The sequence below is a fragment of the Primulina eburnea genome, chromosome 4, assembly GCF_022965805.1.
Source record: "Primulina eburnea isolate SZY01 chromosome 4, ASM2296580v1, whole genome shotgun sequence".
Lineage (NCBI taxonomy): Eukaryota > Viridiplantae > Streptophyta > Magnoliopsida > Lamiales > Gesneriaceae > Primulina > Primulina eburnea.
The window spans coordinates 43,693,871-43,706,740 of record NC_133104.1 but is presented as its reverse complement, the minus strand read 5'-3'; the positions used below and the strand labels follow the sequence as shown (position 1 = coordinate 43,706,740).

Sequence of the window (12,870 nt, the reverse complement as noted above, 5' to 3'; positions counted from 1 at the left end):
GTAATATGCACTTTTTTCAATTTTGGTCCTATTGATAATAGATTTTAATTATTAGTCATATAACTTGCATTTTTCATTTTTGGTCATGTTAATGGTGAATTTGCATTTTTAGTCTTATAACTAGCATGTTCTTTTTTTAGTTTTTGTCTTTTTTTAGAAGAGCTCATCACAGAAATGCAAATTTCATTCCAAAAATCAATGTTAACATCCACATCTACCACATAAGTAATTTTTGACGGACATGACAAACTCTAATCAAAAAAGGACAAAAGAACATGCAATTCGGACAAAAATTTGGAAAAAAAACATGAAAGTTGAATGACTGAAAATTAAAATTTATTGTTAAAGAAAAAAACATGCAAGTTACATGAACAAAAGTGTAAATTCACCATTAACATGATCACTAATAGAAAAAGTGCAAATCACATGACCAAAAATGTAATTATTGTGTTTTTGTTGTGAATTTTTTTTTTTTTTTTTTTTAAACAAGACTCTAAGTTCTTCATTTAATGAGATTTCCCTGTTTTTTATGTCAAACAAAGGGTACAATTTTATTGTATTTAATTAATTATCAGTTTTAACCCAAATCAACGATACCAAGAACACAGGCCTATTTTTTTCCGAGCCCAAAAGCTACATCGACGAAATTAGTCCAAAAGACCAAAAACTACATGCCCAATACTAAACCAAATATATGTAATGCAAAGCCAGGATGATTCTGTTTTTCGGATGCAGGATATGGATATAAGTCGTGTATAATAATCAATAAATAGATTCTTAAAAGTTCAATTTCAAAAGGAAATATTGGTTATTAATTCGATATAATCGATATTTTTTTAAAAAAAAAACTAAGAATAATTTATAGTACGTATTCCCACTTTTTGTTTTGAAAAAAAAAATAATAATTATTGATCCATATTATTCATGAACACAAGACCATAACATAAGCGAATTGGTAAGATCTGAAGTGACATGGAGAGATATATCACAATATGCATGATCGATTATCGTGTGGATGATATGTCTTACAGAAATATTGTAGGGTATGCTTTGGATCGGTGTTTGTAGTCATCTTCTTTGAATCTCCGCCTACTCATACACATCCATTGACCCGACTTGGTCAAGAGGCCCCTAATGAGTATCCTATCATGGGTACACTTTTTTTTAAAAAAAAAAACACAATACCATATAAAAAGAAAGTAGTAAGTGTGTGTACTTTTTTGTTGTAGGATAATGGTTCTAAATGTTAGTTGTTCACATCGTTTGGATAAAATTCTTGAGAGTTGCATATATGGACTTGGATAACCATTTATCATTTAACTAACTTTTGAAGTTGAGCTATGTCAAAGTTTCAATCTTAACATAATATCAGAGCCAACGTTATGTGTTGGAATACTCATAGTTGAGTAACTCGTTCTGCCCAAAGTTGGACCTCTTGTATACTATTGTCTCATATCGATTGAATAAGATCTCCAAGAGTTGTGTATGTGGAATTGGACAATCATATCTCCTTGAGCTAACATTCAAATCCTCGAGAGTTGCATATGAAGACTTGGATTCTCTTTTATCCTTTAGTTAATTTTTAAGTGAAGTTAGATCCAAATCTTAATTTTTAACACTAGAAAGAAACGAAAATAAAGCGAGAAGGAATAAATAAAAACAAAAAAAGGAAAAAAAAAAAAACTAAATTGTTGAAAGCGACACGCATGAAAAGTCAATCTCACCAACCAAATTTAAAAGCTATAATTACCCAGTTAAAAGAGAGCGAAATAAGAAACTTGGAAATCAATAGCCAACAAAATTCAATGCACATGGATCGGAGGGAGGCTCACCCCAAATTAATAATAAAAAAAAAAAACCGATCAACGAGTTTTATATTTAAAATCCTAGGCGCAACCCAAAACCAAACTCATTTAAACTTGTTGGGTGGAACCTAACATAACTAGAAGCTTAAATGGAATGGAGTCTGGATTTGAAGGCCGACCCCTACCTTAAAGCTAGTGATGAGACCTCTAACGAGGTAATAAGGTAACCAATGAAACGAAAATATTATAACGTGAATGTTTCTGGTTCGGAATTGCTTATTCTCCGGCGACTATTCGATAACGTTATTTCGATCATCTATACAAATATATTGTAGTTAGGGGGTTGTGGTTGTTCTCAACAAGCTCCTCTGACATTTTAATAGGTCAAATGAGTGAGAGAACGAACACTCCCATTCAAATATATTAGAATAAATGTTTGCTAATTTTTTTTATAAGTTCATATCATCAACCAATCTTATATAGTAATGACAAATATAAAATAGTTATAAAAATTTAATATCGTTTGTATTCTCATTGCTACATAGACTATTTTTTTTTTTTGAAATGAACTATAATAACATTAATTCGGAAAATCCCGAGATACAATGTTTACCAACCACAAAGGTAGTTCGTCAATTAATCAGAAAGTATTTGGATTGTGACCGTCTTACGTAGGATGACAAAGCACGCGAGTTCGAGACGAGTTTGACCAAATATAGGAGCCGTCTCGCCAAAAAAATTTAGGATCCAAACCCATCTCTAACATTTTTTTAAATCCCACGAGTCCAACCCGAGTTAGACTAAGCACACCTAATATACATTTAATTAAAAATAACTTGAATAAATTATTAATAATATATATATATATATATATATATATATATATATATATTTTGACGGTGAAAAACTCTTGTAATTTATTGAATAAGATAAATATCTTTAATTACAAGATTAATCATCCAAAAAAGAAACTCTCCACGTTCCAAACAAAAAGGGAAGAAGAGGAGCCATCAAAAGAGACAATGGAATGAACAACAATAATTGCAGTCCCCGCACATGCCTTAAAGATGGGCTTCGCTGAAGAGACAAAAGACCTTGGATATCCGAAGTTAAGGTCCGGCATAACTGCGATTCTCTTCTCCACCTGTGAGTAGAGAATCTGAAGTGCTAAGATAATCTCAATGTTGTGTTCTTTAGAGATGTTGACTCCAAATTGAATAGCAAGAAGTTCAGCAAACATGACCGAGACTTGTCTCAGAACTGCTATTTGAATCGTTGATTCAAACCCATCCCGCTTCGCCGGTAACCCATTTGATCGGGCTCTAATCTTACATAGAACTCGGTTTATTATTATTATTTTATATAACAAAAGAGGTTGCAAATGGAATTATAATTAATAATGAGGGGACGAGTCAGCCTTTCGCCATGTAAGAGTAGATGAAATTTGTCGGCAACCCCAGCTGCCAAATTACAACGGAGGACCTGATTTTGCTATAGCAAACATGTGCTCATATTTTCATGGGGAACGTAAAGAATCATTAGTTTTGCAAACTTTTAAACGCATACTTTTCTCAGGAATGAATCATCGCTGTTGTTTAATAAAATTTCAGTGAATTTTATCAAGAAACCCAACAACCATGTCAATAACATACTGAAAAAATATTAAACTAGTGTTTTTTCCTTTTCTTTTTGCTTAAGATTCTATAAAGTATTCGCTAATCCTTCGTTTACAAATCTTGAGCACGATCATCGTCACACTTTTCGCTCTGACTTCTCGAACTATTTCCTTGCATTTTTTTGCAAAATATTAGCCAACCATTCTGTAAAGTTCTTTCCTTTTTTCGTTTGTCATATCCTTGGAGGGAGGGGGAGACTACCCTTTTTGCTGAAACCTTTTTGGAGGTGGGGTCTTTGATTCATTGACGTTGCTTGTTTTGCATCCTCCTTGATTTGATTCTTGAGTCTTGACAAGCTCCTTCGTGTCACGAGCAGGTCACTTAGTTTTTTGTAAAGATAATTATTTTCCATTTTCTTGCAATTATTACACTTAATTAATCCATCACCTCTTCTGTTACATTTTTTTCCTGTATTTATTATTATTTTCCACCATTTTATGTTGTTTTACATTCAATGTTACCAAAAAGCGGTGGACCGTGTAGCGTAGTGTGGGGGAAGTTACATGTGGGTTGTTGCGGTGTTGTTACTTGGAGCTTCATTTGTTCCCGAGTTTTGAGTTTCTTTCTTGCATCTTTTCTCCCCGTAATTTTCATATCGTCTGCATTTTTCTCCCCTTTATGGATGCAGTCTTTTCAGCATTTCCTTGAAGATTTCTGATCTGGGGTGATTGCAGATTGTGGGATTTTTCGCATTTTGTAGCTCAAGTCCCACTGAAAGGTCTTCAGAACTGTTTTTCTACTCTATTTCTCCAGAGAGAGGAAAAAAATGGCAGGGGGAGCAGCACCGAAGGCAGATGAGCCAGCGCCACACCCACCAAAGGATCAGCTTCCAAATGTTTCTTATTGCATTACCAGCCCGCCTCCTTGGCGTTAGTCTCTGTTCTATGTCACTTTTATCTTCACTTTATTTAGTATATTCTTTTATTATTCTTGTGAAATTTAGCATATAGTGGTTGCGAATTCTGTGAGCTACTGGCTTTCCTTTTCTGTTCTTTTTGTTTTTTGGAGAGGTAATTTACTTCTTCTTTTTTCCCCTTTGTCCTCTTTTTGAGTGGTATATTCTTGAGGCAAATTCTTTTCGAGGTTTTTAAAAAATGTTGCAGAGTATCTGCGTGGAGCCAAATTTTAGCATTCTGTTATTCTATACGAACTTTATGCATTTTCCCTCGCCTGGCCTACTAGTATATAATATTTTCTGGTTCTTGTGAAATCTATCTACCCTTTCCTGCCTTTTTTCCTAGATCTTCTGAAATCTTTTTATGTCTACTTTTCACTTATCAAAAGATTGTTACATCTACTTTAGCCTTTAAATTTGTTGAACCTGAATCTACCTTTCTGGAACTGATGCTTTCACTCTCTGTGTTCTTTGTGTTTTTTAAATAGCACGTTTTGTAATGGTTTTGTGTGCTTTTCTGGCTATTTTATTACAGTTCGGTGTTGATACCTTAGATAGATCCACTGTTTTTTGTTTCCTTCTTTAGAGACGTGTTCACTTGTTTAATTTTGGGGATCCTGTTTCAACAACCTTTCGGTATATTCGTTGTTCAAGATAACCATTGAATGTTTGTCTTGTTTTTCACAGTAATTTTGAGTAATTATCCTCATCTGAGGCATTGTAAAATAATCGAGCAACATTGTATTCCCGGTGATTGTCGAGTTTATCTTGTCCCCTTATTTGGTCTAGTAGCTTTGAAATTTTTAGTCACTTAGTCAACACTGCCTATCTCGAATACATGGGTTCTAAATTGAATTATTTAACTCTGATTTTTGTTTTGCAGCTGAGGCTATCCTTCTTGGATTTCAACATTATCTTGTGATGCTTGGTACAACCGTCATCATACCGACTGCCCTGGTTCCTCAAATGGGAGGAGGAAATGTGAGCATTCAAGTGCTTATATTATCTTGAAGTTTGTTTTCTACTTGATTTTGTATCCTTATGTACCCTAGTAATGTGCCTTTAGGCTGAGAAAGCACAAGTTATCCAGACCCTGCTCTTCGTTGCCGGGTTGAATACTCTGTTACAGACATGGTTTGGAACCAGACTACCTGTTGTAATTGGAGGATCATACACCTTTATCTCACCCACAATTTCCATAATCCTGTCTGGGAGATGGAATGATCAAGATCCTATTTTGGTTCGTGATCTTCATACTATTTCTGTTGTACTTTATGTTCTTTTCTGAGAACATTGTTTCTTGTGCCATGGTGCTTGTTTTGGCTAATATTATGAGCTTTCCCCAATTTTAAGCTATATAGCTGCAAAAGAATTGGAAATAAAAAAATGCTAGAAGGTTTTAATACTTCTATTTATTTTTTGCTAATTATGTAAAATGTAAATGATGGTGCAGAAGTTCAGGAAGATAATGCGTGCCACACAGGGTGCATTTATTGTTGCCTCCACCATTCAGATAGTCCTTGGTTTTAGTGGTCTTTGGCGAAATGTTACAAGGTTTGATGTGAATTACGTTCTTGATGTGCCTATAACCAGTTTCTCCAAGCTTGGAGAATTCACATTGTTATTTTATCTTTTATATAATGTTGCTGGTCTTGCCTAAGCTCCATACACATGCTAGTGACGACCCTTCGTATAAAAATTATTAATGACAGAAATAACATAGAAATGGGAGATTATATTTCCCCCCATGCAGTGTTTGATTCTCTTCTTTAAAAGTTTTGCATGATGCATCAGCATGTTTATTTATGTGATTTAATGATTCCTAGCTAGATTGCAAAAGCAAAGAATCCAAACCAAAATTTCAATGGAGATTTATACCTGAATCCATGCGGACTATGTATGGAAATATAGATAAAGAATGATTGCAATTTAAGGTATTTACTTTATCTTGCCAAGGAAGTGGATAAAAAGTGTAGGTAGATGCAGATCCACATGTTGTCTAGGTTAGCTTCATGGTTTCCAAGGTTATAATAACCACTAAAAAGCTATTGTTAGCTTAAGATTGGGATTTCTTTTCTTTTGTAGAAGACTGATTAGAAGGTGAGTAAATAAAACATGAAAGGTCTGGAGTGGACACTATCCTTCAATGTCTTAGCCCTCCTAAGTAAAAACTATTTTTTGAGGAGAAATATCACCTATTCTTGGCCAGGTGCTTTCGTTCAGATAATACATTATGATTTGGATGCTTTTTGGAAGGATCAATGCCTAGGTCCATAAGACATGTCGTTTTGTGCTCTAGCATCTATCTTGAATTAATGTGTGTATCGTTAATTAATTTTTTTTGTTTTTTAATCTAATTAGTTCATCAGTGCAACTTATTTGAGCTTAACAAAGTCTTCAATTAAATAATCTTATCCATCTAAACAAGAAATACTAGTTGACACACATATCCACAAGATTTTCGTGTGAACAAATTCGTTTCTTATAGTTTTTCTGTTATTACTTATCCCATGTGTAACTACAGGTTTCTGAGTCCACTATCTGCTGTTCCTTTGGTGGCTCTTGCCGGTTTTGGGCTCTACGAGCTTGGATTCCCTGGGGTACGTACAAGGGCCAATTAATTTCACTCTCTGTATTTTCCTGGATATGTTCATCACAATTTCCTCTTATAAAAAGAAACAACTGGATTTAATGTGCTATATTCAATTTTTAGGTTGCCAACTGTGTTGAGATTGGGTTACCACAACTCATCATTTTGGTTATCTTTTCTCAGGTGACATCTCAAATTGCAAGTCAACTTCGTATTACAATCTTGCTTTGATAGTACTAATCGGAGATTGCTTTCTCTAAATATTTAAATTTTTGTGCCCAAGAAATGTCACTGCCATAAATGTTAGACTTATTTTACTTTTGTGGCAGCATTTGTCTAATGTACTGTGCTCGAATAAAATTTAATTTTCTTGTTGCAGTACTTGTCCCATTTCATACGTCCAGGAAAGAATATCTTTGACCGCTTTGCAGTGATATTCTCTGTCACAATTGTGTGGATATATGCACACCTACTTACTGTGGGTGGGGCATATAACGGAAAGCCTCCAAAGACCCAGACAAGCTGCAGAACTGATCGTGCTGGGCTTATTGGTTCTGCTCCATGGTATGCTGAAGGTTTTGTTTAACATCAGTTGTGTTTCGTAATCTTATGATTGTGAGATATTTGCATACTGTTGTGAGTTGTCATTAAGTGCTGTTTGGCACTATATATTGTGTGTAGTTTTTTACTTTTTTCCCACACATTTCCTAGTATGGTTTGAACCCGATACTAACTCTTTGGAAATAACTGATCCACAACGGTAAGCTGGTTGGCCACATATGGATCTGAGTTGATTTTGGGTTTAAATAAAATATATAGTAGCATCAGAGGTCAAATTTTTTTTGGATGTGAATAAGATAACATATATCTAAAATTTGATTCTCTTTGGTCGATCGTATGTGTTTTTCAGCTTGAAATATATGGCTACTGTTTCAGTGCAAGGGCCAATTGTCTAAGAGCCCTCTTTGTGCGGTGTCGGATTCAGTTAGTTGTTAGTTTTGAACATTCTGACTTGTTGATGTAGCATATGAATCAAGGGTGGAGTTAAGGAGCAGCCCTTCATCTCTCTTCATAAACCTTTACCATCTGAATAAAATCTAGTAGAATTTTAATTTAGAAGACAATGCCCTGTCCCGCAAAATAATTGTTGTAAAAATTTTAATATCTGCCTTCCCTAATAATTTGTTCCTTCTCTGTATTGGCAACGACTTGTCTAATTACCATGTTGAGCTTGCACATACAGGATTAGAGTTCCTTATCCCTTTCAGTGGGGAGCACCTTCATTTGATGCTGGTGAAGTATTTGCAATGATGATGGCTGCATTTGTTGCCCTTGTAGAGGTTTGTTTTTTTACCTCAGTTTCTCAGTTATTAATAATTTTTTTAATCAAATTTTATATACCATATATTGGTGTTCTTTTTGAGATGGCGTGAAACTCTTGAGAGTAAAAGATTTTAGAATTATTCGCTCAAAAACAGAATATTTAGCTTGTAACTTTGGTCTTGACTCCTGAATCTAGACGAATGGATAGTCCAATTGAGATTGAAGGTCGAGAAATCCAGAGTGTGAAAATTTTCGCTATTTAGGATCTATCATCCAAAAGACTTGGGATGTTAGAGAGGATATTGACTATAGGATTAAAGCAGGATGGATGAAATGGATGATGACATTAGGAGTCTTATGCGATAGAAATTTTTACGAGATTAAAAGGAAAATGTTATAAGACTATTAGGAAGAGACGTCTAATATGGTTTAGTTGTGTGAAGAGGAGACCAAACACGATCCCAATTCGACATATTTTAAATTGGCAGGTTAATGAAAGGAGTAGAAAGAGGGGTAGACCATTGAAAACTTGGCTAAAGGTGGTTAAGAAGTATATCTTAGATCTTGGTTTAAGAGATGACATGTGAGAAAATCGCTTAGTTTGGAGAACTAATATCCATATAGCCGACCTCGCATCTAGCGAGAATGTGCTATGATGATGAATTGATGATATATTAGTGTTCTTTTTGAAATCAAGCAGAACAAAACTTCAATAATTGATTTTATTTTGGTGTTCAAACTATGAGGTGGTTCTCTGTCTAATGTTGGAAATCAAAGAACATACTATAGAAATGGATATTATAAAGATTGGTATGTATATTCTGATATGATTTTATTGTACTTAGAATACTGTCTATCATATTTATCCTCAACTTGCTTTTCTTTTTCTTCTCTATAAACATTGATTATTATAATAAAATTAGGGGAGAATAATATGAATTTTAGAAATTTCGTATATGTCTAATGAACATTGGCAATGAATATAGGTCCATGCCTGACTCAAATTACATTGAGTTATGTGCGTTTTTCTCTTCTATATGAAGTTTTGTTTTTCATGTCATCAGTTTAGTCTGCCATCTGTATTATATCCATGGTCTGTGTAACGTTTACCATTACCACAAAAAACTATTTACATTTGTTGTTACACATGATTAGTTTTCTTGTGATGAATATATTTTGTGTACGATTGCTATCCGTTTATGGCTATCTCATTGTCACATAAAGGATATCGAATTGTGCATATCGATTATGTTATTCATCCTTTTTTGAGCAAGGTAGATGTGATCTCTGCCTATCCGCTCTTTGTTCCTCTGACTCTGTATACAACATAAAACAAGATATACTTCTAGATTTTTTCTATGTTCTAGCTGAATAATGCAATAAGTATACCCGCTCTTGACATTAGGGGAGTGTCGGACATCAAATAATTTATTGTTTAATCAGAACTGATATTTTCAATATCATTTCAGGAATTGTTTTCTATCATGTTTATCCCCAACATGTTTCGCCTATGTCAGGTCTTCAAATTTTAATTGAGTTTGATAAGAATGTCAGTCATGTGGACATCTCTCTGGTTGACACAATTCTTTCATGGTCGAACCATGTAAATCTAGTGATCTCTCACTAAATTTCATATTTTAACAGATGTAACTCGTAGTTTTTCTCGACATGTTTTGAAATGTCTAATGCAGTCCACTGGTGGATTCATTGCTGTGTCCAGATATGCAAGTGCAACCCCTTTGCCACCATCAATTCTTAGCCGTGGTGTAGGCTGGCAGGTAATTAGGCTCAGCATGTTGAATAATTCGAGTTTAGATTTTGCAGCTTCTTATACTCATCAAAGAAAGTAGGAAAAGATGAAATTACATTCTTGACAACAATCAAAAAGAATTTCACTGGGATATTCTTATTAAGTTTCATGTGTTGCATCGACGTCTATACCGAGTAGTTACTTTTATAACATTTCTCCTTGATTATTTTCATAGTGTGTCTTGTCCATATTGAATATCCACAAAGAGTATTATAGGAACATGATTGCTTATTTTGCCTATCTCTGAATGACAGGGTGTTGCAATCTTGTTGTCCGGTTTGTTTGGAACTGCCAATGGATCTTCTGTATCCATGTAAGATGCAATCACTTATTCACTTTCTCCAGTCCGTTTGTTTTCATTAATTAAGACCTAAACTTAAGATTTTCCTTTCTTGATTTGGTATCTAGTGAGAATGCTGGTCTATTAGCATTGACACGTGTCGGAAGCCGAAGAGTAGTGCAAATATCTGCTGGATTCATGCTTTTCTTTTCCGTACTCGGTAAGCTTTTCAGCATTTTTCAAACTTTGCTTGTTAATCACTTGTTTTACAAACAAATGTCTCTTTAACAAGCAACACTTATACTTACAGGGAAATTTGGAGCTGTCTTTGCTTCAATACCGGCACCTATTGTGGCTGCCTTGTACTGTCTCTTCTTTGCATATGTTGGTATGCAAATGAAGCCTGAAAAAATCTTCCGAGCCTCTTTTTTTTACATATGTTTTTTATGAGAAATTTGAGTGTTAATCTTGAATTCAGGTTCGGCTGGTTTAAGCTTTCTTCAGTTCTGCAACCTAAACAGTTTCCGGACAAAATTCATCTTAGGCTTTTCTATTTTTCTGGGCTTGTCTGTCCCCCAGTATTTCAACGAGCACACTGCTATCGAAGGATTTGGACCTGTCAACACGACAGCCAGATGGGTATGCACTACTATGAATTTCCTGTAAACTTCTTGGCTGAAAATTATAGGTTTCTTTGTTCTTTGTTTCTTTCCTCGACAACTTTAATTGATACCTGGTTTTGTTTTGGGACATTCTTGGAAAATAATGTAAAAAATGTGTTCTTGAACAAAGTTTTCTGAAAATGTCAAAATCATGGAATGTGAAAACCTTTTCCAGGGCAGTGGTCAAATGGCATATTCATGAACACTATCTTTTTGAAAACTTCTTAGATTAGAAAAATGATCATCTTTCCACGAATTTCTTGAAAACTTCTTGGATTAGAAAAATATCTTTCTGTCTGTTGTTTCTTTTCTCGACAATTTTAGTTGATGTCTGGTTTTGTTTTATGGAAAAAAGTGTTTTTCCATTCTGGTAGATGTCAAACGGTTATTCACGAACCCGAATTTCTTGAGAACTTCTTGAATTAGAAAAATGATATCTTTGTTCTTTATTTCTGTTCTCGACAACTTTGTTTTGGGGTTTGGGAATAAATGTTCAAGAATGTCAGAAAATGAAGGATTCTTCAAAAAAAGAAAATGAAGCAAGCAATGTGATTTACGTTTGGTTTTGTTTTCTGAAAAACCGTTTGCCATGGCAGATGTCATTTCATATGAGAATATATTGGGGTCATTTAATTTTTCTTCTTGTAAATTATTTCAAAATTCGAATTTGAGCTTTTTCTTAATGCTACGTTTCTCTTTGTTCTAATCTCCTTCCCTTGATCTCCAGTTCAACGATATGGTAAATGTCCCCTTCTCATCAAAAGCTTTCGTAGCTGGCATAGTTGCATATTTCTTGGACAACACGATGCACAAAAAGGATGCACAGATAAGGAAAGACCGAGGCAAACATTGGTGGGACAAGTTCCAGTCCTTCAAGACCGATACTAGAAGCGAGGAATTCTATTCACTACCTTTCGATCTCAACAAATACTTCCCTTCTGTGTAATTCCGACGCCGGAAAAGGGAAATGCATGGTTAGTCTCAGCTCAAAATTTTCCTCTTCTAAGTAATACTTATAAACCAAGTGGGCCAATAGAGTACACCTTCGTTCTTTGACTCATGTATTTTAACTTGTGTTGGAACGAACACATATAGCCTTTGTCCATTTGCAAGATGACTGACTCATCTTGTGTTTGGGATGCTCTCGGTTCCTTTACATGAAACACTATGTTTATAGTATTTAGAGTGCTGTCTTACTTTTCTTTTCTGGCGTCGATTTAGTCGTACCTCAACTCGTTTGAAGTAGCTATGAAAGCAGTTCGTTGATTTGGTGGGATTCTTCACTTGCATTAAGCCTTGTTGGTGACACAAAATTTTCATATTGAAGAAGTATGGGAAAATAAATAATTGAATCACCATGCAAGTAGTGGGAGGGGGAGACCTATTACAATGTTTTATTCATTGATGGTGATATTAGGACTTACAAATTATTGTTTTCATCAACTTTAATGTCTTCTCTCTGTCCCTGTCTATTTATATACGTATCATTCAAAAAGAAAAAATATTTATAATTGGCTAAATAATTTATTTAGCATAAAATGATTGACAAAATAATGTGACATCTTAAATAATTGCAGTGATATATACTGTTAATGTGTTGCATGTATTTATTAAAAAAAATAAACAAACAAACAGATCAAAGGCAAAGAAAATAGATTAAATCGAGTATGTCTCTTGTGAGATGGATCAATCCTACTGATATTTATAATAAAATGTAATACTTTTAGTATAAAAAGTAATATTTTTTCATGTATGATCTAAATAAAATATCTGTTTCATAAAATAAGATCCATGAGATCGTCTCACACAAATTTTTGTCGATTTAATTT

The 12,870-nt window shown here is 34.3% G+C and overlaps 1 protein-coding gene across 6 annotated transcripts; it reads left to right on the top strand.

The window, feature by feature from the left end:
* Positions 1–3,334: 3,334 nt before the first annotated feature.
* On the top strand, positions 3,335–12,243 carry LOC140829347 (nucleobase-ascorbate transporter 6-like). Of its 6 annotated transcripts, none has more exons than XM_073192465.1 (15): positions 3,335–3,707; positions 4,156–4,350; positions 5,260–5,357; positions 5,443–5,616; positions 5,830–5,930; positions 6,901–6,976; positions 7,090–7,149; positions 7,346–7,530; positions 8,210–8,306; positions 9,981–10,067; positions 10,354–10,412; positions 10,508–10,599; positions 10,690–10,767; positions 10,858–11,018; positions 11,769–12,243. In XM_073192465.1, exons 2-15 carry the CDS (start codon positions 4,248–4,250, stop codon positions 11,985–11,987), a joined length of 1,590 nt encoding a protein of 529 aa, XP_073048566.1. In that variant the 5' UTR covers positions 3,335–3,707; positions 4,156–4,247; the 3' UTR covers positions 11,988–12,243. The 6 variants fall into 6 exon arrangements, with proteins under 6 accessions (XP_073048566.1, XP_073048562.1, XP_073048561.1 ...); XM_073192461.1 differs by having other exon boundaries at positions 4,110–4,350; XM_073192460.1 differs by having other exon boundaries at positions 3,335–3,797; positions 4,110–4,350.
* Positions 12,244–12,870: the final 627 nt, after the last annotated feature.

Excerpts from the sequence above, each read along its gene's own strand:
- LOC140829347 (XM_073192465.1), top strand. The coding sequence starts at position 4,248 with ATGGCAGGGGGAGCAGCACCGAAGGCAGATGAGCCAGCGCCACACCCA. Across the intron at positions 5,931-6,900 it reads CTTTGGCGAAATGTTACAAG|GTTTCTGAGTCCACTATCTG; the intron begins GTTTGATGTGAA and ends GTGTAACTACAG. Across the intron at positions 10,600-10,689 it reads GCTTTTCTTTTCCGTACTCG|GGAAATTTGGAGCTGTCTTT; the intron begins GTAAGCTTTTCA and ends TTATACTTACAG.